A 26,780-nucleotide genomic window follows, 5' to 3' on the forward strand; every position below is an offset into this window, starting at 1 on the left:
GCTGAGTGGTGGTAGAGTTTTATTTAAGCCAGTGGGAACCAATTTTGAAAAACTGTTGCATTTGAAAAAGATTATCGTTAAAATACATGACGTAAAGTTACACTTTCCTTTATTGATCAAGTCACCACAAAACAGGGTTATGGTTAATAGCTTGAGGTTTTGAAAAGTAATTTTTTTTCCTGCTTCATGCATTATACTGTAAAATGTTTTTTTTTTTAATTTCTAGTCACATTGGAATATATTGGTTTCTAAAAGGCAGATTGATGAAAAGCTTCTGCATCTCTTAAGCATTTACATGCAATAAAATGACCACCATTCTTCTGTTACTATTCTAAAGATTATTGCCAGTGACATGGAGTAACTCTCAGGTGTGACAATATCTGTTACAACAGTTCAGTGAAGGATTTATCAACAGTAGGGTACCAGATGTTTCTAAATGTTTAACGTGATGAAGTTACTACTCATGAAGTGAGCTACTTCCTCACTGTGTGGTGCCATAAAAAGACAACAGAAAGTGCACAATTGTTATTTTACAGTTTCTTTGCAATAAGAAAAGAGATTTGCTGGTTTTCCCATCTTAGTTACTGTATCAACAATATTTTTATAATGTGTAAGTAACATACCAGTATAAATACTTCAATAGTCATTTAACTAGATGCAAGCTACCTGTCTTACTTCGTATCTCGTTCTACTGTTTATGTACCAGTTTGCTTGTCTTCACAGACCTCTGCATGTTGCTGCTCGGAATGGACTAACAGTTGTAGTTCAAGAGCTTTTAGGGAAGGGAGCAAGTGTACTTGCTGTAGATGAAAACGGTAAGAATAAATTTTACCTTTGTTTCCCCATAAGGAATGGTGGTTTTAAACTCAGCTCCCTGAAAAGCAATGACCCTTTGGGAATTTCATATGATCCTTGCAAGTAGAAAAGATAGAAAAAAGTGTGTTGTGTTGGCAGTGGGTCACTTTAGCAAAGCAACAGAATTGTAAGAGGAGTGAAAACTTTCAGAACAATGCAGGTCACGGAATAGAAATGTTTGGTTTGCATTTGTAGTTTTATAATGTATACAGTATGAATACACTAGCTCTGGCATACTGGAAACAGTAAAAAAAAAAAAAGTAATGCTCAAAGGAAAATAGAACTTTCAGCTGTTAAGCTGGATTGAATTGCCATCCATTTTGTCACGGTAGGTATTTTGGTGTTAGTTTTTAAAAGCAAGTATGAATTACAGATCTGAGTTACTGGTGTCAAGCTTCTGGCTCTTTAGATTTTTTTGGCACATAGAAGTAAGAAAAAGTAACTGCTTTATCACAGAGAATAAATCCTATACCTTTTAAGAACAAAAGAAAGTTAGATCTACTGAGTTCTTATTTGCATATTTTCACGTAAGAAATCTGTGGTCCTCCGAAGCTGTGCTTCTAAGAGCAGAAGAGCTCCTTCTCTTATGCCATACCCCAATAGGTCTTTTAACTGCAAGCGGTAGCTGGAGGTTTGTGGGTGGTTTTGTGTTTTGGGGTTTTTTTGGCCAGTTGAGGGTGGGGGGGAGAGTGTTGGGTTTTTGGTTTGGGTTGTTTTTTTTCCTAGGCGGGATATGCCTAATTAACAGTTCTAATTATATTTCCAGTTTGGAAAGTTTTTCCTCTTTTAATGTTTACAGTGACTTTCACTAAGCTGTGTAATTTGAGAAACACACAAAGTGACATGGATGATTTAAAGGTCATTCCTAAAATAGGGGACAGGGGTAACTGCTAAATGAAAGTCCCTGAAATTAAAAGATTGGAAAGCATACCTTTTGGGGGTTTATTTCTCATCACAGTATGCTAACTGGAGGGCATAAAACCATAGAACAGTTTGGGTTGGAAGGGACCATTAAAGACCATCTAGTCCAACCCCACCCCTGCAATGAGCAGGGACATCTTCAGCTAGACCAGCTTGCTCAGAGCCCCGTCCAACCTGACCTGGAGTGTTTCCAGGGATGGGGCATCTACCACCTCTCCGGGCAACCTGTTCATGTTTCATCACCCTCACTGTGAAAAATTTCTTCCTTATGTCTAGTCGAAATCTACCCTCTTTTACTTCAAAACTGTTACCCCTTCTCCTGTCACTACAGGCCCTGCTGAAAAGTCTGTGCCCATCTTTCTTATAAGCCCCCTTTAAGTACTGGAAGGCTGCAATAAGGTCTCCCCGGAGCCTTCTCTTCTCCAGGCTGAACAACCCCAATTCTCTCAGCCTGTCCTCATAGGAGAGGTGTTCCATCCCTCTCATGATTTTTGTGGCCCTTCTCCTCTGGACCCACTCCTACAGGTCCATGTCTTTCCTGTGCTGAGGGCTCCAGAGCTGGATGCATGAGCTGGACGTTGTTTATGTATTTGTGGGCTTTTCATGTGCAGCCAGCCAGTCCCTTGTTAGGGTGGATCTTTGATGTAAAAGATAAAAAAAATTATTTGTGTAGAAGTCATGGTTCTCTGGCAGCCTTGGGATCTAACATGTTAAACAATTTCTTAATTCTGTTAATATTTTAAATTTTAAGGTAACTCTAGTAACTCTGAGTGCTACCTAATGTACTTCCTCACTGTGTTGCTTAACTTTTCTAATAGCAATTGCTTTGTTTATAAAATTTTAAGCAGACTTGAGAATATCCATAATGAATTTTTTTTCTGTTGGATGAATGTGCGGGCTTGAAGTACAGTATGTGCAAAGTGATGAATATTTTGAGTTGTGAGAGAGCAAAGAAAATTTTCGTGGGATTTATCAATCTGTTTCACCTGTCACTTTCATTTTTTTCTTAATTCTTAGAGGTATTAGTATGTCAGCAGGCTTGCTAAACCTGTTGCAAAAGTTTTCTTGATTTCCATAGTATACCTTTTATATTAAATGGAAAAGCTGGCAGTAGTGATAGCCAGGTTCTGGTTTAGGTCTACTTGTCGTTGATTTTAGGATCTACTGCTAGAGTATAAGTGTTTCTAAAGGAAAAAAAAATTACATTTATTTAATTCTAAAAAATTGAAAATATAGGAGAAAGTGTGATTTTTGTTTTGTTATAAAGACTTAAAAGAGTATGATTCATGCATTTTTAGGGGTGAAAGCTATCTGTTTAGCAAAGCAGACTGAAGAAATAGGTGCTGGAATATTTTGCACCACAAAACTGACATTCTCTTTCTTTAGCATAGCTCAGATAAGTACAGTGATCTGCCATGCAAGCTTGGTGTTTCAGATAGAATTAGATGAAATTGGAGGTAAAGTTTGACTTAGTATTTTATATGGAAGCATGTCTTGATACATGGCACATGTAACCAGCAGAACCTCAGCAAGGCTGAATTGACCTTTCTACAAGCAGTCTCTGTTTCTATCTAAATCTGTATAAAACTACCTAATAGTTCTCTCCTGCTATATCTGGGCTACAGAAAATTATTGAAAAACATGAACTTTGGAAAAAAGCAACATCACTCCAATTGTCTGGATTTTGGTTTATTAATGACTTATACTTAAAACCCTAGGTTTGAAGTCATACTGCTTTTGTTATAGGGCATCTCTTAATGTGGTGAGAGCACTTTTGAAGATGTTTAAGAACTAATGTCTTTGGAAAAAATGTAATCCTCTTGGTTCTCTAAAGATCAAATGCAACTGAAACAACAAATTAACTGTCCACTATACTTCCCAAAAGTAGTCATGTTGAGGATTCATTCTCCCTTCTGTATCAATTCTCACTCAAATCTTTCAGTTCTTTTCTTGTGTTTCCACACCTGTCATCATGAAACTTTGCCATCACCTGCATCTACAAAAATGCTGTTGAATTTTACATTATTTATGCAAGTTTACCTGTCTTAAAAAAAATTTCTAGCTTTTTCTTTCATTTGACACAATTTGAAATTTTATTTTTGGTCAGTCAACCAACTTTGAAAAGTTGAAAAAAAAAAAAAACTTGAAAGTTTTTTTTTTTGTTCTGTGTTTTTTTTTCCCCTGATATTTAACTTACTTTAGGCTATCTAAATTTCCTGCTGCGGTCTGTCTTTTATTTGTTGTATTAATGTGCGCTGCTGTAGTGAGAGAAGGCATTCCCTAACTACGGAGACTGACATAGCATGGAGGTTTCTCTTCTTTTCTAGATTTATCATTACAGTGATCATTGGCCTTTCAAGATTATTTTCTTTTAAAGAGGTGGGGGGCAGTGGTATTTCTTTTTGTCTAGTTATTTTCCAAGCCTTCCTTTACTCATATTCTAGTTTACATTGGAGATCTCCAGTTCTCTGGAAGGAATTTTTCCTATAAATGCTTACAAGATGACTCATACCTCAGATGACTTTCTCTTTCCCAAGTGTAAGACTTCATTCAGTTTATCCTGAGAACTGTCTTTGTGCTGAGTGCGTTAATAACCCTCTGGTTTTCCTGTAGGCTCCCTCATGGCAACTGCCAGGCCCCAGGGGAGGGAGCAGCTCTGCGTTTGGGCTGGGGGAGCCCTGGTCTTAAGTCAGTGTCCATCACACAGGCTCTGTTTTCTGTTGTGCAAGGAAGCTGCTTCACCTCACTCTGCTTCTATTGCCCTATCTACAAATGAAGATAGTAATTTTTTATTTTGTTGTTGTGTGGAGGTTTATGCAGATACAAGTACAGATCATGGGGAGCATTATCGAGAACTGAGTAAGAGTATTTCAGTGGAGTCGGTACATTTACCAACATCATCTTAAAAGAAAATTTAGTTATACCTATTGTTGTCCCGACATAGGAATGATCACTTTGCAGCTAAGGGACATAAAAATATAATTTGTTCTTATCATTTTAAAATAGTATAGACAGAAATAAAACGGTGGAGGATGCAGATGTCAATCTTCCATGGTGCCAGCAGTTACTTCATCTTTCTATGTCTAAGGCAAGAATAAAACTGTGATATTTCATTCCTACTTAAAAAAGCCAGGAGCTTAAGACCTACAATTGAATATTAATATAAACACTTTTTTTAGAGAACTTTTAACAGAAGCAAGTAGTCTGTTTAATCTTTACATTGTATTTTAATTTTTTTATGATGAACTATGATGCTCTGTTCCAGAAAGAACGTAAGTATAAGTATTCAAGGTCTTAGCAAGAAGCAGCCTTTAAAAAAGGGGGGGGGGGGGGGCCCCTAACAAAAAAAAACCCTAGAAGGGTAATGGGTGACTGCTCGTTTTTCATCTTTCAACTTTTATCAAATCATGTTAGTGAAAGATATGGTGTTGAATATGGCAAGCTTGAGTAAACTTATCTTGTGTGTCATTTTACCTTCATACAATCTTCAGCAACTGTAGATATTTGCGTGCATTTGAGTATCAATTCTAAGCCTTCCGTTCAGCCTTACATGTCTGAAATGCAGTCTTCACCCAAGGGTAGCAAGCTCTGGCCCTCTGAATCCTCTCAAAACGTATCGCTTCTGCAGACTGTCACTGTTAACTCTGAGCTGTTTGACTGCTGTGGTACATTACTAACAATGAAAACACTTGCTGCGCTGCACTTCTGTACGGCCCTGTCGCATGGTCAGCTGGTGCGTTTTGCGCTTGAACTACCCGTGCGTTTCCTTGAGTGTATGCTCCTTTGGGCTGGGGCTGTTTTCTTACTCCGTTCCAAGCATCATGCACAAGGGCTGTCCTGAGCAAATAATAGTTCAACTGCAAGACTGTCCCCTGCTTGCTGTTTTCTTAATTTCTAGCTACGATTATTTTTCAGAATGTGTCTACTTGTCTAAAACTTCTGTGCAGTTGTACAACATGGTAACTACTCCTGAGCTCTGTCCTAAAACTTGACCTGAATCTGCTTCTACAAAAAATGTTATTCCTTAATAGTTGAAATGCTTGCTGATAGAACAGGCATTGCCTCATTTTCCATGCCTTCCTAAGGTCTGGATAGAAATCCATCGTGTGGTTTGCTTTAAAGCCATCTGTTATTGAAAATTACTTGTGTGCTTTTTACCTGGATGTTGTACACCTTTAAGTTGTGGACTGGGGGTAGCACAGGACTTCAGACTCCCAAATGTACCTGAACACGAGTCTTTCTATTCAGCTTGTTGTGGGCATATCGTCCGCGTGCAGCGAGAGATACCACAAGGGTCATCTGGCCACTCGGTTCCTCAGAGTAGAGGGAACTTAACTTTGGTCTTGGCAGCAGAATTAGCCATTGGCTGTGGTTGTACTTACATGACCGGCATGCTTTTGGAGCTGCTGTTGTCACCACCAATTGCAGTGCCTCGGTGTCACAGATATACCCTGAGACCTGTGCCAAAACTTACCCTCAGGTGCCTTGCTGAATGATGAAGCCTAAAGCCAGAGACAGGAGCAGTGCACGGATCTCCACTGAGGAGAATTTGAAGCGTTTTTCTTGATATTCAAATGAGTAGAGGCAAGCACATAGGGAAGGGGGAAGCTGCGAAATGAGAAGTGTTGGAGGGTTATTAGAGCCACAGCTACCCAGAAGAGATTTCACAGCTACATGGCCTGACTGCAAACCATTCCACAGCCCAAGACCTCCTGCATTTTGGGGGATGGCACAGTAGCATTGCCTGGCAGAAGGAGTTTAGGCTGGACAGGCAAGAGGTGTAGTTTCTCTCTGCAAGTCCTAGCCTACTAATCCAGCTGCCATTTTCTCAAACTTCTGTGGATTTCTTAATTGATATCCCTTAAATAAAAGCTAGACATTGGCTTTATAGTTTATATTACTGTATCTTGTCATAAAGTATAGGTCAACTGAAATTGTATAGTCTGCCTTTTCAATTAACTGGCCCTGATGCTTTTAGCCAGCTTGTTACTGAGATAGGACAGTCGTATTAAAATAACTGTCTGTGGTGAACAGCTATATGGAAGCTTCTGGATGAAGAAATATTTAACATGTTGAGCTGCAGTTTCTGCAGTGGGTCTCTAGTGAATTCCTTCACCCGTCGCTGCCATTAGTTGTCTCTCCTTAGCCAGGTGACTTCCTCACCATTGTCAAATCCAGACTTTTCTCCCTGGCCTAGAGTGTCTGACTGTGCTTAACAAAACAATTACATCTCTGTTCCGAAGCCCACTTAGTTCTGGGTTGATTTTGTAAGTGAAAGTTAAAAACTTCTAATTGAGAATGCATTTAACTCTGTGTTCTTTTTTTAAGCAGTGCAGAACTAAGCCATATAAAGTACTTCAGCAGAAAGATGACATGATCTTGGAGAAATTTTTACATTGGCTTTATTTTAAATGAAGGTTTTGTTTTTTCTTGACTTTCTAGGTTACACACCAGCTTTGGCCTGCGCGCCCAATAAAGATGTGGCTGATTGCCTAGCTCTCATTCTGGCCACGATGATGCCTGTTTCATCGAGCAGCACATTACCTTCCCTTACTTTCAACGCCATTAATCATTACACCAACACCTCAAAAACTGTCACCTTCGATTCCTTGCCGATCATGAGGAGTGACCATAGCTCTTACTGTACTTTCAACAACATTGGCAGGGAAGGTGGCTACCCGTATACAGAAGAAGACGAACTCAATGACTCAGATTCCGAGACCTATTAGCAGCTACATTTTGTAGGTCTGAAGAGTGAATCCTCACACTGGAAGGTCAGACTTGTGCTTTTGAAAAAAAAGCTATCAGTGTTTGAATACAAAACGAGGACAGACCTTTGAGAAGATGTTTTTTATTGTGGTTGCATACAAAAAAAAAAAAAATCTGTGAGACTCTAGGAGGATTTTTTAAAAGCATATTTTGCAGAAGAAGCATAAATTCTTGAATAAGTACTTGGAATCCATGGCAAAAAAAAAAAAAAAAAGAATGTCAAAACTGTTTTATTTAACTGTGTTCTACCATTCTATTTCTGGTGCCAGGAGTAATTTCTGGAGACTGGGCACCCTACTTGATGTAAATGAACAACACTATTGTACAACACAAAGGATGCTAGATTTAAATATTATCAATAAAACTAAAACAATTTTGAAGGCAATAAACGAGTTTGGTACAGTAGGCATTGTTTGTGCTGCAAATTGCCAAAGGACCAAATAACTTAAAGATTTTTTTTTTAACTAAATACGTTTTTGTGAAAACTGGAATAGGTTATTTGAGAAGTTGTTTCAACCAAACCTTAATTACTTCTGGAAAAGAAGCTTAGATTTGGTTTTAAATATTGATTTTTTTTTTTTTTTTTAAATCATCTGAAAGCCTTCCGACACTATTAAATGTACCATGAAAGAAAGCAGATGTACTTTTAAGTTTTGTTTTCTTTTTCTTTTAGGTGAAATGAACTTGTCATACTTTTATAATACTAAAATTAAACCAGCTAACAAGGTGAAGTCAGGGTGAAAAGTGTACAGTGTAATAAACAAGGGAAGGGGTGGGAGACATGGGAGGGAAGGAGTAATTGTTGCACAGTTTTAGATTTTTTTAACTTTTGCGTTTTGGATTGAGATTTTTTTAATTTAAAAATACATGAGTAACTTGGAAACTATGAAACTGCATAAAAAATTGAGATGTCTTGACAACCCTGTTGTGACTGAGAGTTCTTTTCAATAATTTGTCCACTTCCTTACATCATAAATTTGTATGTAAGATTAAAATTGTATATCCCTATCACTTTTCTTTTTAAATCCTGAATTTACAAGGCGGAGAGGTGAATTTAAAAGTATATTACCCTATTAGAGAAAAAAGTACAGTGTCTGGTCTGTGGGAAGAGCTGTGTATCTTTGTTGTGCTCCATTTAGAAAATAAACAACAGAAACAGGTCCCTGTAATGTAGTTCAGACTTGCCCGAATTTTATTTTTTTTTAATTTATAACAGACTACTGTGGGGTATTTTAATTGCCTGAAGAATGAAAAACTGACATAAGTAAGCTGAAGTTTTGTCTGTTAAATATGAATATTTACTTTATTTGGCTCTGCTTTAACTATAACTGTTACTTTTCAAGTGAATTTGTTTATGTACATGCAAGGAATCCTTGCATGTCCTGGTAAAGTACAAATAAATTACTACAAACTGACTCCAATTTCCTTTTTATCCTTTTTGTATTGTGAAACTGGAAATCTTTATGATATTGTAAATTATCAACTGGTTTTCTGAACATAGTGTGGAAACACGGGACAATATTTTGATCTATTTGATAATTGTGTGGGTTTTTGAAGAATTAATGAGCATGTACATAGAAATAGTGACTGCTTGAATACTGTACTTACCTGCACTCTTTCAGTACTTCAAGATTCCTGTATATTTTACGGAGTATAATAAAACCCAAATGTGAGTTCTACTAATGAATAATTTATTTGTATCTACTAAGCATTAATGACAAAATCTCTTTTGTTGAACTGTTAGAATTTATAAAATCTGCTTCACAAAGGCTTTGCCAGTATTTTAATTCTAAAGTGAAGGTGAGCTACTCAAATTTAAAGTAATTTTAAATGTTGAATTACTTCACTATTCCTTTAGGCTTCCTTTTAAGTATAACTTTCTTAACCATCTGTGCCTCTCTTCATTTTTTGTATATGTTTGTCTGTGAGCAGAATTAGATGACTTCAGGGAGATGGTGATTTCTCTATTTTCTTCCTTCTGAATCTTTCAAGCATGGGGCCTTGTGTGAGTGCTGTACGCGCCTCAGCTGAGCAGGCAGGCAGCACTCGAAAGCGCCGTATTGGCCTGTCTTGACGTTCACGGCATCTGTTCACACACGAAGGTTGGAGCAGCACGGACCCGTTTTTCCTCATACACTTGTGGAAAAACTGAATCGGAATGCCAAGTAGCATGCCTGTTATTTAAAAGGTGACAATTGCATATTTCTGTTTAATGAAACTGTCCCATTTTTGTTGCTTCAAAGGAACTGTGAGAAGATGATCTTTATAGGCCTTTATTATCTGTGTTTCTATTTGACTTCAGGGTGACCTGTTACCTAAGTGTGTGGTGTCGGTACTCACAGGGCAGTTTATAGGAGGGGACACTCTCTCTTACTTGAAAAATGAGCAAGGCAGCAGAGACTGAGCTATTTGCATCTGCTGTGTGCCCGGATGACAGCAGGAGAAAAAGCTCTGGCGGTGTTGGTTTAAAAGTTAAAGATTTGGATGTGGAATACAGGCAAATGCAGGATAGAGTGCTGTCGAACGCCTTTGTTTGCTTACATCAAGTGGAATTCGTGCCCCTCTTCCAGTTCATTACTACTCTTTTTCTTGAGGAAGAAAACTTTTTTCCTCAAGAAAAAAATAATTGCATTATTTTTAAGTTAAGTTTTGTAAGCTTTTTAGAGCTAAAGGTCTCTCCTTATTGCAAACCTTATTCCCATTTAGGAATTCAGAGTTACATGATTTGTGTATCTCATCTATCTCATCCTTAGAATTTATTCAGTGAGCCTGTAGATTGCAATTTGCGTGTATTTGGTTGTTCCTATTAAAAAAAAAAAACCACCACACACAACCCAACCTCCATTACTACCTGGCAGTATGGGTAGGACAGTGATTGTGCCTTGTAAGTGATAATTGGGACTATTATTAGGATATGGCCTTACTCCAAAAATGGAACGTGATTTGTTTAAAGAACATGCTACTGTGGTCGGAAACCACTTTCTTAATGAGAGGTCAAGGAACAGAAAGTTCCTTGTTTCTGTACAACAAATAATGTCTGTGGCTGGCTTTTTAGCTGAGAAAAAAAGGAAAAAAGTGTTCATACCTCAGTGGAGGCCTGTTCATTTCCAGAAAATGATACTGGAACCTCCATTTTGCTAAAAGAAATCCTCCTCTTTGTACAGATGAATAGGGCACAGTTATTGTTATGACCTTCATCCAAACAATCTCTTGGATTTTCAACAAGAAAGAGCAGTGAGCCTTGGCTGGACCACTGAAGCAGTATATTAGAATAAAAGAAGCCCTTTTTATCCTGGAGGGGGAAAAAAAATCGACTGGACTTCAGGAGTGAGGACAACCAGCTCTGCTCAGCTTTCTGTGTACTCTGACTTCTGGGATGTTTTATGTGTTTTTCAGTTCTCAGGATAAATGTTCTGCAGGAGAAAACACCAAGTTGGTTAGTATTATAAAGTATAGTGTGGCAGCATAAATGCTGGATGCTGTTAAAATGAAGAATCAGTCTGTCTTCCTCCCCACCCCCTGCCCAAAATTGTCCCTACTGTAATCAAAAAGATTTTTTGTGTCATTTCTTACAAAACCTTGACCTCTGTGTGTCTCTTGCTTTGTGTTTACTCCTATTACTCTTTATTGCTTCCCCATGCTTAGATATCTCCAAAATAATCATATAAATATATTTGGAACAATCAGAGCTAGAAATAGGCACTTTTTAAAGTTGTTGGTTGTTTTTTTTCCCCAGTTGTATATTTTCTTGTTTAAAATTCTCACTTGTCTGCCAGGCTAAAAAATTAATAAATGTTTGGTTAAAAAAACTCAATATTTTAAAACTAATTACTTCAAAGTTTTCTTCCTTTTAACATCTACACAAAGGGCACTAAAGGTCTCAAAGCTGTATGGAAGATGACTAAAGGAGTATAAGAATGTTTACAGATTCTTCAACCCAGTAATTCTGGGTTTGAGAGAAATTAGCCTTCCTGTCTTGCCCAGAGATTATGTCCATTTAAAGGCAACAACTACTGTAGTAAACCAGAACAACATACTCTATATTCTAGTTTACAAAAAAAAAAAAAAAAGGTGAGAGAATGTTCATTAAATCCAGTCGGTTCTGGTAGCTCAGCTTCGGGGGGGGAGGGGAGTGTCAAAAACAAAACCCCAAAAAAACAAAAAACCCTTTCTGTTAATCGTACAATAACTGGGTGAGAGGATAAGCCTGTAGAAAGATTGTAAGCAACATTGTCAAGCATATACTTGTGAGAAGTATCTCCATGTGCATGATCATGGAACACTTTTAACAGTGCTAGATGTGTCCAGGGAGCCCATACTACTTACTAATTCCATGTTTGGATCAGTGAGGTTCACATCTTAAAAAATGAAACCTAAATAAAAAGGGTAAGTGTTGATGGAAACAGCAGTTCTGGAGAACTAGAGGACATGCTGCTTGGGCTCAGAGTATCACAGGGTGGGTGAGGGAGCTCTGTGGGCTTCCCCAGCTGCAGCTGGAGGAGCAGCAGGAGGAGCAACCTCCTCATCTCCCAGCACTTTGCTCCGTGCCTCTCCTGATGGTATATACCCACTTTCCAAAAGAAATGCCATTGTGCTTTTGGTTAAAAAGCACTGATTCCTGATAACAATTAATTCCTGATAATCCAGTCCTGGTTGGAATCAGACTAATAACCTTTATAATCTCTTAAGTAGTTTAAACTTTTAACACCACCTCCATAGGTCTGGATTTAAACTCAGTAAAATTCATTTTAATATCAGGAAAAAGTAAGTATTTAAATTCTTGAAGTTGGTCCAGCAAGTTCATCTAAATCCTTAAATCCAACAGTGGTAATTATTGCGTCTTGTAGTAATCTCTCTGATTTGTGATAACTTTATAATTGTCCTGGTTTCAGCCAGGGTAGAGTTAATTTTCTTCACAGAAGCTCGTGTGAGGCTGTGTTTTGGATTTGGGATGAGAAAATGTTGATAACGTGTTTTGAGTTGTTGCTAAGTAGTCAAGGACAGTCCAGCTTGTCGTGCTGGGCTGCCACCGAGCAGGCTGGGGGTGCGCGGGGAGCTGGGAGGGGACACAGCCAGGACAGCTGACCCAGGCTGGCCGAAGAGATACTCCACACCATATAACGTCATGCTCAGTATATAAAGCTGGGACGAAGAAGAAGGAGGGGGTGGGGGGATGTTCGGAGTTACGGCATTTGTCTTCCCAAGAAACCATTACGTGTGATGGGGCCCTGCTTCCCTGGAGACGGCTGACCACCTGCCTGCCCATGGGGAGTGGTGAATGGGTTCCTTGTTTTGCTTTGCTTGTGTGCGCAGCTTTTGCTTTACCTGTTAAAAGGTCTTTATCTCAAACCATGAGTTTCCTCATTTTTACTCTTCTGATTCTCTCCCCCGTCCCACCATGGGGGAGTGAGCGAGTGGCTGTGTGAGGCTTAGTTGCCGGCTGGGGCTAAACCACTGCTGCAGAATATGCTGCAGAAGCTGATGGGACACTTGGATTATTCTTTCATATTAGGATTAAAACCCTTTTTTTAAAAAATCTACAGCTGTGACTCCAAATTGGGCAAGGTAAGAATTTAAAAAACGTGGGTCTCCTTTACAGACTGAAACCTGAGATGCTAAATGTGAAGAGACACAATACAGGCCTCTATGTTTGTCAGCTGATAGCATTGGCTTTTCTCTTTTTCTGGAGTCCTTTTCTCACTATAAGATCCTTATGTTTTGATGAATGTTAAGTGCAAAGAAACCACTGTGCATTAATTTGAAATGGCAAAACAACTGTTTATTCTTAAGAAAATAGCCTATTATTGTATTTATAATGAGCTATAAGCCTTATCACAAAAATTCCTTTGTTTTGCTGCTTAACAGAAGAAGTAAATGCCAGGTTGGACATTGTAAATGTCACCCGGGCCCCTTGTCTGATCCATGTATCCCCTCATACGTACCGAGGGGAAAAACTGTGAAATGGCAGCCTCGGCAAGAGCATTTCTGTCAGCTGTTAGTTATATAGAGCCCAGGAAAATCACACTGGTGTTTCAGCTTCCCTTCCCTGGGGGGAAAATGGTTACAGATGTGACTACAATTTTCAAGCTGTGGGCTTCTTCCTGTCTCTACAATGCATCTGGCAACGGAACGGTCCGGACAGGGAAAGATGAGTGTCCCTACTTGCGGGATGTGAAGATTTCTTGCAACTCTTTCCAGCTTGGTATCCTGTCTCTTTTAGCACTGTTACTTGTCTTCAAATAAAGCAGTATCTAAATGATCCATGCTTCCCTGGTGCTGTGTGTGATTTTACATTAGGATAAACTGGGCTCCCTTGGTTCCATGCTATGTTTTAGCAATTTTCAAGCTGAGGCTGGGAAAGGAATCTTGCAGTATTTCACCATGTAACTGTAAACGTAGTTGAATAATATGGAACCTAAACAGCCTTTCACGCTGTCTTTATATTGTTAGTGTCACTAAATATTTAAAGAGGAGAAAGACAACTTACACACTCTTTTTTCATTAAAATTGCAATAGAAGGAACCAGAAACTTTGCTATTCCAGCTTCACAACAGAACAAAACAAAGCCCCACTTCCAAGCCTTGTCAAATGACAGATGTGCAGATGTTCTTCTCATTGTACCTGGGAATTGACTTAGTTTACAAAGCTTAAGACACCAAGGTCTCAGATGTTCTTTTATGTTAGAAGAATATATTAGATACCTTAAACAGTTTTAAAGCAAAATCTAAGGATTCACCTCCTATCCTGTCATGTATTTCCTATCCCTTACCAAACTTTGTTATTCAAGCTGTTTGCACAGTTTTCTTAAAATCTTAAAAATCTTTCTTAGACTCTATGAACATCCTACTGAATTGAACCTCTCTAATCTTTTCTACCAAGAGTTTGTTTGATCTGCTGTGGGTACCACTATCGCCTCTGACTTCTGACCTGCATTGCCTACGCCTGCTCTCCCACTGGAGGGGAGGAAGGAGAGCGCAGTGAATCTCTGAAGTACTTCCACTGCCGTTGACCATTAAAAACTTGATTAAGCAATAACTCTCACTTCGATCTGCAAATATTTGGGGTTTTCAGGAATGGCATTTGTCACCACTTTTGGGGTTTTTTTTAACCTACATAAATGGAGGAGGAGGAGGGGCTAGTTCTAGCCCCTGAATCGTAGTGTGTGCCATAGTAGTGGTTAGGCATTGTTCAGGTCCTCTTTCTGTAACAATTCTGCAAATGAATTTTTTTCAGTTGGCTCTTTTGTTCGCTTTAGATGGTATGCCTGAAGCAGCCAAAGAGGGTAGTCACCCTCTTGGGTTTTCTGTGATGCTGGGATGTTTGTTAAATACCTGATGCTGCAAGACAGGTCACAGCCTGGGCAAGACTGTGCTGTGGCTCATATGATGATGGCTTCCTTCCTTCTGTGTTGACTGCAGGAGGCTTTTGAAGCTCAGTCACTTCAGTCCAGTTCATTTCACCTGTAGAGATCTGCTCAAATGAGCTTACACCCACTTGAGCCTTCTGAAGATCTTTGTTCTGAACAGATTGTCCCAGGCTGTTACCAGTTCCTCAGCCTATTTACATGCTCAGTAATGCTCCTCAGCCTATTTACATGCTCTCAGTAACTTAACTCCAAGGTCCTGTTTGCTGAACGTTCCTTTGGTGTGCTTTCAGGTGCTGTCTCTCACTGTAATCAGAGTATCCCCACATCCATCCAGAAAACTCACTGGTCATGTGAATCCCAAAGCAGCAGATCCACGATGAAGAAAGCCCCACCACCTCCGATTCATGTGCTGTTACCCCTACCTGGACAGTTTCTATGGTTGTCTTCCCCTTCCTGGGGACAGCGTCAAGGCCCCTCAAAGACATCACCACCTGCTCTGTGTCTCAAGCAGGATGTTCCTTTGGTGTCAGTACAAATCTCCAAATATTGATTTTGTTTAAGTCAACAGAGTGATTTAAAGCTGTTCTAGACTTACGCTGTACTTCCTGTATGTCAAAAGATCCTTGTGTTCTGGTTTGGTTTTGGTTGCACACTCAGATGGAAACAGTTCAGGCAGCTTTAATAAAACCATTTATATCTATTGAAGAGATATTAGATGATGGGCTGCATTACAGTGTGAGTCTGCCTGTGTGAACATCAGCCTTGCTGAAGGCCTCTCACACCTCCTCAGTAAATGGTATGTAGCTTCCACCAGGTTGTTTGGGAACAGTGCTGCATTCAGCAGGGCAACGCTAGGGTTGCTGTTCCAGCGTGGACTTCCAAAATCCGCCGATCAGTGGTAGTGAGTGTTGTAGGTTACTGCCTGGTCACCCTGTTTCAGAATGGACACGTCTGTTGTCGCTCAAAAATCAGGATGGTGGAGGGAAGTTACTTATTAGAAAGGTTCCATCAGGTCTAGTACTGTCTGTTCACTTTTTCCAGTGTCTCTTTGCTGCTTTTTTGGGTGAAGGGAACAAGGTATGAGAACATGCTCCAATACTTAACACCTACACTTCTCGGGGAGAAGAGCAAGCAACGTGCTCCACGCAAACAGTAAGGCCAGAATGGCTTGTTTTCTAATAGTTTTGACATCCCCAAAGTTAGAACAGCTCTGGAACACACCTGAAAGTATCTCTCAGATAAATGCTTTTTTTTCCCTTAAGCACAGCAAATACAGGTAATGCTATTTATTTGTTTAACCTAATTTATTGTGATAATAACAGTCTGCTTTGGAACTAAATATGAACCAATATTTAGTGCAAGAGGCTGCATGTTTTTCAGCTTACAAAGTGAGGTCGGGAGGCTTATCCTGACAGGTGAAATTCTGCAGCTGTTCATTGTACTTTTCTTTTAGACTTGGTCATTATGGTAGTAGAACCAGAAGCACAATAAGCACCACAGATGCTTTTATGTTCTACCCTCTATGTTCTGGCACTTGTGCAGCATTCAGCAAGAACACCACTATGGGTGTCAAAGAATTAATGATTTTTAATAATCCTGTGGTGGAGTGGCCTACTTTTGCATCAGCAAGTTTATGTCTAATGAGATATAGACATTCCACTCTCCATATTTCTGTCCAATATATGATGCAGGAAAAACTAACCTGTTGCGCTGCTGTATCAAAACTCAGTGTGACTAGGTCCTGGCTCACAGTAATACAGCTTAGAGAAGGAAGGTTTGGCAGAGTCCAAGATCATATATATTTAAGAAGCCTTGAGGTAGAAAAACATCATCAATTTCTTAGTGGTTTTGCTTTCCGAAACCAGAAAGTGAGTTCATTCAAAGCAGGAGCTTACTGATGAGCACCTTTCAGTATGCATACCTGTAGCTGCCATAGTGGTTTGGGTTTGAACACATCAGAACTGACTCAGACCACTGAAACGGAGACTCATAACTCTCCCATTAGTGCTCTGCTCCCCACTGCTCCTAATGCAACTAATGGACTGAGCAACTGGAACGCAAGGACTCACCAAAGGACTGGTTATGTTTATTCCATTACTCAACAGCCATTACGCAGATGAAGTCATAACGGCCAATAAGACCACACAAAATTATAATGCTTGAGAATAAGTTATCTTCCCTGAATTTAACCCCAAATTAATATCCTTTGAATATTCTCTTCCCACCTTCTTCACTGAACAGTTTGTCACTGCAGTACAATATTTATAGTACTTAATCTAGTTATTGCTCTGGAAACAACAGTGTTTTACTCATTTAGCAGCAGGAACCTGCCATCTGGCACATGAAGTATGTATGTAAAAACCTTGCTGTCCCACAATTCATTATGTGCTTTTCATAGCCCTTGTTGAATGAATATATGAACAATGTGTAAGATGCCTTAAAGTCAAAACAGTCTTGAAATGATCTCTCTTTTAAACAGGGAAAGTTAAAGTACTTAAACAGTACATAACATAGTCGTCGATAATCACTGCTGACGTTTTCTTTAAACACAATTCCTTGCACAGTAGGCTGGAAATTATGTCTTAATGCAGTCTAGTTTTTCACAATCATTTGATATCCTCTTCCCCAGACTAGCTGTTCCACAGATGTTCACAACTGTAACATTCAGTTACTGTTAAAAGTATATGAGAAAACTCACTGAGTTTTCTAACGGGATTACAGACAACTGCGTGGCCAGTAAATGGTAACGATTTCAGCTAGGAGTTTTTGACTCTTAAGAAAAAAATAAAGAATTAAAAAATCAATCACAGCACCCTAACCAGAAAACCTCACCATAGACAAGCTATACGTATGTATACAGATATATTTTCATGCATGTCATGCACAGTATTTGTGTCTTCATTCGCCTTCCTACTTTTCTTTTGCAATGGTTTTCCATTCCATTCTTTTCCATGCTCCTAGCCAGGATCCCAGAAAACCAAAGGATTAAATTAAAAGGAACAAATTCAGTTGAAATGAGAAATATTATTTTCCCAATTTAAAGCATCTCAACACTAATGGGTCAACAAGCCTTTATCTTTGCAAAGCAGTTATTTACTTCTGGTAGGACATAAGCTACCAAGGTACGGACTGTACTTACTGCCTCTTAGGTTAAATGCTTTGCTTATCATTTCAAATGTGGAATCTATCAGTCAGTCAGGTAACAAACATACCTGAAGCTCTAGGCAGTACAGACGTTCAACAACTTATGTTATCTACTCTGAACATAGGGGCGGTTGTTTTCTGATTCAGTCAATATCCGTGCTAGTCCTTTTCATACCATCGTCCATATAGAGCAGCTGTCAGTAGGCCAGAAGATGTTCTATTTTTGCTTATGAAATAGTGGTTGTTTTTCCAGCCCATGTGATCAGCAAAGTCCAAGGTAATACCAGATGTCAGCAGTAAAGGAAAGATATAAGGGGTACTCATATTTCCCCATAGCTGGAAATCTATCACAGCAGTGGCATCTGTAACCTCTTGTCCGCAAGTGCTAAAGCTGAGACCACCACACTTCACTAATGCACAGGCCTGGACATAGTATGTGCCATGCACTGTATGGAGCCCATCAAAAACTCCCAAAGCATATAATTCATCACTTAAAACAGCTTTCCGATAATTTAAGTAGCAACAAAGGGTATTGGCACAAACTTGGAGCTCTCCTTTTTCCCCCCATACAGGAACGAAAGTAAAGTTGTCATACATCATTTCTGCATAAAATAGGGGAGGTAACTGTTCATTTCCTTTTTCTGATACTCTGCCAGGGGTCTCTTGTTCCTCCTTAAAGCAAACTTGATCATCCATTGAGGTGCTTGTAAAAGTCTTGCACGAGTGATGCAAGTTCTCTCCAAATCTTTCATTACTCTCCAAATTGGTTTTGTAATCTGCGGTAATCACGGGAATTTCTGCTACTATGAGCTTGCCACCATAACCTTCCATGTTGTGGTAGATGAACGATTTGACTGGAGTGTATATGCCACTCCCTGTCATGCCCAAGGAAGGGTGGTGGATATTAGCTGCTAAAACATTGATGTTGAAAGCTGTTGCAAAAGCTTGTTGAAATTCTACAGCAGACAGGAGCGGGAGCTGGTTCATCCAGGCAGTTGGATATACAACTTGTTTCAAATTGTATTGCCTGATGAGGTTCACTGCAGGCTCAAAAAAGAGTATATCAAAGCAAGTGAACATACCAAACTTGCCAGCAAAAGGGGTATCAAAGAGTTTATAATCAGGCTCTGGAGGGGTATCAAAAGCGTATTCAAAATACAGATTCTGTTTGCGATATGTGGCTACCAGCATACCGTCATCATTGAATGCCACGTTGGTATTGAACTGGTATCTTCCATCAGGGGGACAGTGCGGATCAGTGCATTCACAGGGTTGCTTAGTTCCCAAGTTTGCCACAAGGAATATTTTGTTCTTCAGTGCCATGCAGCTCAGACGCTGAAGAACCTGGAGAACAGTATGGGGAAATGTAAGCACCTCAGAATATGGAGGGGTAAGTTTTACTTAAGCAGCTATGACTTATTTTATTATTTTAAAATTATTATTTTCAACTGGAAATTGAACACATTTGACCATATTTGTAAAATTTAAAAGTACTGATGATTTTGTCATGAAAGCTACTGGAACCAGTAGCTTTCTAGACTGAAAAGTATTTCAGATATTAATTTCAAAATAGCACTGAAATAAATTATCTGGGTTTTCTTTCCTGAGAAGTAAGTAAATAAATCTATTTCAAGGGCATTAATTTTCAGAAACTTCTGACTGTTGCAGGAGCACCAATGGCTTTAGAACACCATAGGTCAACTGAAAGCTTTGACAAGGCAGCATAACTGATCTGTGCCTTTAGAACAGCAAACATCTAATAACGATCATTTGCACCTGCAATGGCTTGTTCCTGCAACTAAATGTTTTTACTCTAAATTTCTTTAAAAGTGATTACTAGCTACAACTTAGAGAAGCAGATATGTAAACGGGTAGACTTTGTATAGTTACGGAAAAAAAATGCAAAAAGTTACAGACTACAGTATTACTGGGATATTTCTTCCATGCCATAGAAAGCTGTACCAAAGACTGCCAGTACTGCAGTCTCCAAATAGGATCTGAATAACAAACTGAGTTCTGACTTGCTTGTGCACAATCATTGGTAGTAAAGATTCATAGGCCAAAGCAGGTCACCATTTACAACTGCGACTAACGTTTGCACACAAATTCTGCTTAGCAGGCACATGTACGATTACTTACTTTCACAATATTGACTACTGTAACCTTAATAGGAATAAATAGTCTGTATTACTAAGCATGGTTATTTTCACTTCGGGTTCAGAACGGTCGATGAAAATACTATTTTTGCAACCTGCAGGTTACATCTGTAATCACACTTGGTCTGTGCTAAGTTGTGACTTCTATTACATTATAGCAGGTCAAGTCCTATTACTTGTGCTAATCATTTTACACTCAATCGCTGAGTCAGGATGTTCTGATGTCATTAAGTCATTAAAACTCAGTAATAAGAATGCATCAAAAGTGAAGATACTGCTATTTTTTTATATAAAACAATGTTCAAAATAACACTACTAGCAATGTATCTTATTAGAGAGTGATCACCATTTCATGGGTTGGGAAGGGGGAAATGACAAATACAGATGGCTCATAAACAAGCTAAATCTTCTTGCATGTATGTATCTAATCTAAAATCCGCCTCTGCTAAGAATGAAACCAGCATAAAGCGAGAATGCACGAAAACAGAATCTAGTCCTATGAGTTGTTAAACTTCGGCTTACTTCCCGAAGCAAAACTACTAGAGCTAGCTTCCCACTTGGAGCACAAATCTAGTATTTAGTTATTCCACCACTCTGCAGAAATCACTCCTACATTTACCTCTGTGTCATTGAACAAATACGGCTCTCTGCATGGATTCCACTTCACAGAGTGTGAATGCAGAACAAAATCTAAGTAAGGATAAATGGAGCTTCTAGTGAAATTGAAGCCATGGATTCCATCTTCAGGAAAAACAATGATCTGTGCTCCCTGTATGTAAAACAAAGACATGTTTTGTAGGCAAAGCAAAACCAACCTAAATAGGAAAGGGAAAAAAAAGGGGAATTTCATGGGGAAAGAGAGCTAAAGAAAGTTAAAGATAACCCAGGTATGTTTTGACAAGAATGTACTTTGAAAATATCTTTTCTTTGACTTCATAGTAGGTGTAACTACATGTATTAAAAAAGCTTATTTAACCTGGCGCATACCTTTGGCTTGAAAAATAATATATTTGACATTATTTTAAGGGCGTGCAAGTAAAAACAGACCTAATGCAAATTCTTACCAAAAGTATTCTCCAACCACGAGTCATGAGAATGACATTATTCAGGTCAAAGACTGATGATGTTAAGATTTGTTTTAATTTTTTTTTTTTTCAGAGTTGTGCTATTTGCAGATGAACTTTGTCAAAGATGCTGTACCTGTGTCAAAGGTACATTAACTGTGTTAAAGGTGCAGCATCACTTAGTCTGGGCTATATACCGTGATTAGGTATATATGCTTGGACAGGGTACTGGGAGTATTGTTTTCAGAAACAGCTTAACTGTGGAAGCATTGCAGATTCTGGTAGAAATGTAGCCATGCCAGAGCTAGGCTGGCTCTACCTGAAGTTCAGGGAGATCTGTTCCTAAAAATGCAGCAGATTCCTCTTAAACCAGACACAGCATCAGTCACTCAAATTCCTGTGACCGTTCAGAAGTCAGTTCAAATGTGTTATCATCTATTCTACGGCTTTGGGATAATTCACAAGTCTTGGATGCAGTACTACAAAAAAATAGCTATTACGCTTCTGGACTGTGATGCCCAGTCATCATTCTCAGAAAAAAAAACAACCCAAAAAACCCCCCACAACAGAAACAACCACTTTTTCAAATTATATAAAATTGTGAATCAAGTCATTTCTTCACTGCACAGGAACAGTAATGCCTGCTTCCTCTGACTAGAACCAGCTTTGTGTTTTCTTGGGGAGGGAACGAAAGGAGACTGTGCATAAGAACAGTCAGAAATACTAGTCTCTATCCTCTAAATATAGTTAGACTGAGAACCATTCCATGGAAGGTAGGAGAAAGGAATGGAAAACTTTACTTCCACAAAGCTGTTAATAGTGGAACATTCATTTCCAAAGCATTTAACTTCCTTAGTTTTTAGAAACCTTCAGGAATTTCCACTGAGAGCACTGTAATAAAATCAAACCCAAAGACAGCTGCCTGTAAGACAATCTTTCAATAAAAACATTCCATTTTAAAAAAATAGAAAGGAGCTAGGTATTCAGACCAAAACAGAAAATTAATTTCCCTATACTAAATAACTATAGGCATGTTTTTCCAATCTTGGAATAACCCAAGTCAGGCAAGCTGCTAATTGGCCTGATTTTTTTTTCAGAGCTGCTGGCAGGTCAGAATGTCTGAAAAACCAGACCATATATGGCTTTAGTTGCCTGGGAACACAAATGAGAAAGATTATACTCAAATAGCACTTACTCTCTCTCTATATATATAGGGCACACGCAACTGCTACTAAGCTGCAGCATACCTGTCTTGCAGCAGCCACTACTTGCTGTTCATAGATGTCTAGGTTTCTGCCCATGAGTTCCAGCGCAGACTGTCGATCAACGAGGGCTGTCGGGTTAGGACTCAGTATGGACTCGTGTTCATAGACAGCAGCAACGTAATGCCCCTCCCTCTTAACTCTTCCTGAGACAACTTGATAGCAAAAAAAGCAGACGGACAGCTTCCAGCACAGATCCACCATGGTGTATGCCATAAATCTAGAGCCAAAACAGAACCCAGGTGGGGTGGGTGGAGCTTGAGCAACAAACAGTGCCAGCAATTTAAATTTACAATTAAATATGAACTGTAACTGAGACTCTTAACAGTGTTTGAACCAAGTGCGGTGTTTTTAAATTCCTAAACAACCACATGCATATTGTTTCTAAACCTTAAATCTACCTATGTTGGTGCTTTAAATAACTATGTCCTGTTTAAAAGGACTTTAGCTTCATATATAGCTCTACTGATCTCCTTGGTCTCCCTTTACAATTAACTTTAGCATTCATTTATAGATTACTGCACCATGTATCAACACATCTTTGGGAAAAGTTAAAAGCAGCTCACAAATTTGCAGTTTCTCCCCCATTTGGTGATGGGGGATATATTTAAAAGCAGCATTTCCTAAAATTACTTTAACACTATATTTAGTAGTCAAGTAGTGATATAACTTCTTTTTTCAATACAGAAACAGATAATTGCCAAAAGAATTACACTAGACATTTCTTCAGCATTTATCATGAAAATGCTTCTCCTGATGGATTATTGAGTCACTCTATTCCAACTCCACATATGTAACTGACTAATTTGTCTTACACAGTGCAGCTTTTTTCAACATTTATAAAAATGTTGAACGCAATTCAGATCTGCATCCCTGCCATACAATGCAGATAGATGAGGTTAAAAATGCTTTCATAGTAATAACGATAAACAAAAAAATCCATACAAAATGCAGAAAATTTGCATTACTGAGATTTTCTTAGAAAGAAATGAAGAATTGGTGAGTCTGGAAGGCTGGGGCACTCCCTCCAATATGGGTTCCCCATGTAGCCTTTGGCCTCCCAAGTTGTGAAAATACTTACCTACACAGAACAAGGACTGACTGACACAATCAGTGGCTGTGCAATGCTTAAGAAATACTACAGAAATGCCATGTTATTATCACAATATGATAATTCTCTATTTGTCACCACCGTGATACTAGTATCGTTAAGGAATTAAATCTTAAATATTGGTCCACAGTCTTCAAGTTCAATTACTGCCTTTTTAATTGTATTTGCTTTTTGGCAATTCTTATCCAAGAAAAAAAATGTTCCAAAACACCCTTAGTCCTTTTCAATCTTTGTGATTCAGAACTCTCTGAATTTTTCCAAAGCAAATACAGACTCTGAAAGACACATGCATGAAGAGCCTTCTCCAGTTTCTACTAGGAGTTCAGAAGGAAAAAGAGATCAATTTTAAACTAATCCCATTTTTATTTTTTATACATGTTACATTAAATGTTGTTTTCCACCTAAAAAAGAAAACCTATGGTAAGTTAACTTAAAGTATCTCTTTTCTTAAATTCCAAAATGAAAAGCAGCTAATAAGCAATCCTCAATACTGTTGTTTTAGGGTTTTTTTGTCTAATCACCAACTGATTTAGTATCTAACAATGAACAAACTGAAGCATGAGGAAAGCTATTAAAAAAGCATTTAGTAAGTAATATCTTAGTTTAAGTGACTTATTTGCTTTCATGAGCTCTATCACAATAAGCTACACCCTTGCTGTTCTGCCTCTTGAGGAAAACACTTGGTACCTGGTGGGGGGTGGGATGCATCAATGCATATCAAGAACAGAGGGTCCTACTTTGTCCTGTGCAGCTCAGCTTTTACCAAAGTACATGTGAAGATATAAAGCAGTAGCAGGGAGAGGGAGAGGAGAGGTGGGAAGCCTCTCACAGTTAAGGAAGCCACCGAAAATAAACACACTGTGTTGCACTTCACTGACAAAACTCTCTTTTCTATTTCTGTCATCCCTTCAGAGCCAAAACGCCTATTTAGGACAGGAATGGGTTCTAGTCAGCTGTTCCTCACAAAGTTGTCAACTAAGATGTAATTAGAATTCACCATTACTAGTGATGGAAAAAGTTGGAGAGTTTCAGAACACAGGATGGAATTGCTATGTGTTAGAAAAAGTCTTTTTGCCTTCTAAGCCAAACACACTAACATAAAAAATTAACAGGTAATGGGCTTCTACAAAATGTTGTATTTTACAGACATGCTTGGAGAATTCTCATTTTTCTACCATGGTTTATTTTCTGGTGGTCAGAAACACTCAAAGCACCAACCTGAAGCCCTTCCTCGTTTAGCTACACAAGAGGTTTAGCACTGAGCGTCCAACTACACAATCCCACCTGGCTGAACCTGGGCCACCTAAAATAATTTAATAACTAAAATAATCCCTCTGGGTCCTTACCCTTGGTTGTGATTACTGCTAGTCCTACAGACAATAGCTGAGCACTTGAATGAGTGCTCCCCAATGCCTTTCCCCTATTTGACAGCTTAAACAACAGAACCCTGCTATCTAACAGATTGCTTCTAACAAGGAGCTGTGACAAGCTCCAAGGCAAGGCTTGGGGATAGTAACCTTTCCAGCCAAAATAAGGATACCATCAGGGTTTACTCAGCCCCTAGCCTGTGAGACTCTAAATAAGTCTCAGCCACATTCTGTTTTGGTTTTTTTTCCCCCTAATCAAAAGTGCTACACTATCTAATAAACCCTTTCCTTGAAGAGAAGTTAATTTGTTTAGGGTCTACAGAGCTGTCACCTCACCCAAGCCATGACTTTAAAAGAAATTTTCATGAACTGAAATGCTTTATATCTTTTTCTGTCCCTTTCCTGTGATTTATATGGTCTTTTGCCTGGCAGATATGCTTCAGTAGGATCATCTCACCCGAATATAAGTATTTCATAGCAGTGTTACTACCGTGCAGTCACAGTATTCTAGTTATAGTTCTATACAAAAGGCTAAAAGTCTGGTGTTTAAGTTTGGATGCCGATTCAGAAAAGTTTTTCTGCCAGTCACAGTGCAGACTGTTTTCTTAGTCAGTTTTTCAGAAACATCTAACATCAGTACATTGCGAAGTAAAGCATTCACTCACTTTTCAACAACTTTGACAAATTAGAAGTTTGTCAACTCTCCCCATACACAGATGTACACATAGAGAAAAGCAACACATACCCTGCTTCTTAGCACTTATATACTCAGAAGAATCCAACAGACTGTAAAAAACAGAACAGCACTAGTGTGAGTCCTCTTAAGTTATTAATAGCAAATGCCTGTTAAGTTATAGTGACATAAACAGTAATGATCACTAGGCAAAATGTTAAATTTGCTATAAAAAATAATTAAAAGCTTTTTCTACATTGACATCCATGAATTGTGATGTAGCTGCCACTGTAATACGTAGAATACATAACACAACAGCCCCTATGTAGATGTAAAAATATACTGAAATTATTTTTTCCACTCATCCCTCCTGTCTACTGCTTTTATATGCTGCACTATATTTTAATACAGTATTTACTATACAGGTTTTTATTAAGGTTTTTTTAGTAACGCAATCATAAGTCAATGTGAACAGTATCTTGCATTTCCTTTTCTGAAAAATATTTATTCTGTGTGTAATACATTATATAACCTTGCTCTAGTTTCCTGGCTTTTATCCAGAGGTGCCGTCCATTTTTAAAGAATGTTGTCCATTCTAACATAGTATTTTACAAAATGTTGTATACATTTCACAGGATTCCCAAAATATGCTTTGTCTCATACGTAAAAGATCAGTATTATCTAAGTTACTGACAGAGTGGGGATGAATTGCATGCTGCTCTTATTAGTGGTTCAGCTTGAACAACTCAAGATGGTAGCACAACCGCCAAGTCAGAGGGTGGGGCAGTACAGACTGTCAACAGTATCACTTCTCGGACGTGTGCAAGTCTGGCATAGCCAGGATGGGCAGAGCCAGGGCAAACAGTGTACATCATCCTTTGGTGAGGATTGCGGAGAAGCGTCTCACGCTACATTTCCGCTTCTCTTCACGAATGCTGGCGTCGGGTTATCTTCAGCTAGAATTACCTTGTACTTTGCCCTGCTCTGTGTTAGCGACCTCCGACCAACTCCACAGAGGTGGAGCGTTGAGCAGGCTGCCCTAGTTACAAACGAAGCCCACCCTGCAGCTCCCACAGGCGTTCGAGGTCGAGC

General features: G+C 38.8%; 2 protein-coding genes across 2 annotated transcripts in view; one reads left to right on the forward strand and one right to left on the reverse strand.

Moving 5' to 3' along the window:
- Positions 1–8,028, forward strand: part of ANKRD28 (ankyrin repeat domain 28) — a 46,974-nt gene extending 38,946 nt beyond the window's left edge. Inside the window, exons 24-25 of the mRNA XM_010290876.1 lie at positions 724–815; positions 7,219–8,028. Coding sequence (XP_010289178.1) covers positions 724–815; positions 7,219–7,505 — 379 coding nt within the window. The 3' untranslated portion in view covers positions 7,506–8,028. The remainder of the gene's footprint in view (positions 1–723; positions 816–7,218) is intronic.
- Positions 8,029–18,074: 10,046 nt separating this feature from the next.
- On the reverse strand, positions 18,075–22,761 carry BTD (biotinidase). Its single transcript, XM_010290877.1, has 3 exons — positions 22,523–22,761; positions 20,831–20,980; positions 18,075–19,399 (listed from the first exon to the last, which is right to left on the reverse strand). The coding sequence occupies exons 1-3, from the start codon at positions 22,751–22,753 to the stop codon at positions 18,215–18,217; spliced, it is 1,566 nt and encodes a 521-aa protein (XP_010289179.1). The 5' UTR covers positions 22,754–22,761; the 3' UTR covers positions 18,075–18,214.
- Between the last annotated feature and the right edge of the window lie 4,019 nt (positions 22,762–26,780).

Source organism: Phaethon lepturus, unplaced genomic scaffold (assembly GCF_000687285.1).
Source record: "Phaethon lepturus isolate BGI_N335 unplaced genomic scaffold, ASM68728v1 scaffold17417, whole genome shotgun sequence".
Classification (NCBI taxonomy): Eukaryota; Metazoa; Chordata; class Aves; order Phaethontiformes; family Phaethontidae; genus Phaethon; species Phaethon lepturus.

What these genes read in the sequence shown, in the direction of transcription:
- BTD (XM_010290877.1), bottom strand. Translation starts at nt 22,753, where the DNA reads ATGGCATACACCATGGTGGATCTGTGCTGGAAGCTGTCCGTCTGCTTT. An exon ending in TAGTGGCTGCTGCAAGACAG is followed by an intron (nt 20,981 to 22,522) that starts GTATGCTGCAGC and finishes TTTTACATACAG; the next exon opens with GGAGCACAGATCATTGTTTT. An exon ending in ATTTGTTCAATGACACAGAG is followed by an intron (nt 19,400 to 20,830) that starts GTAAATGTAGGA and finishes ACTGTTCTCCAG; the next exon opens with GTTCTTCAGCGTCTGAGCTG.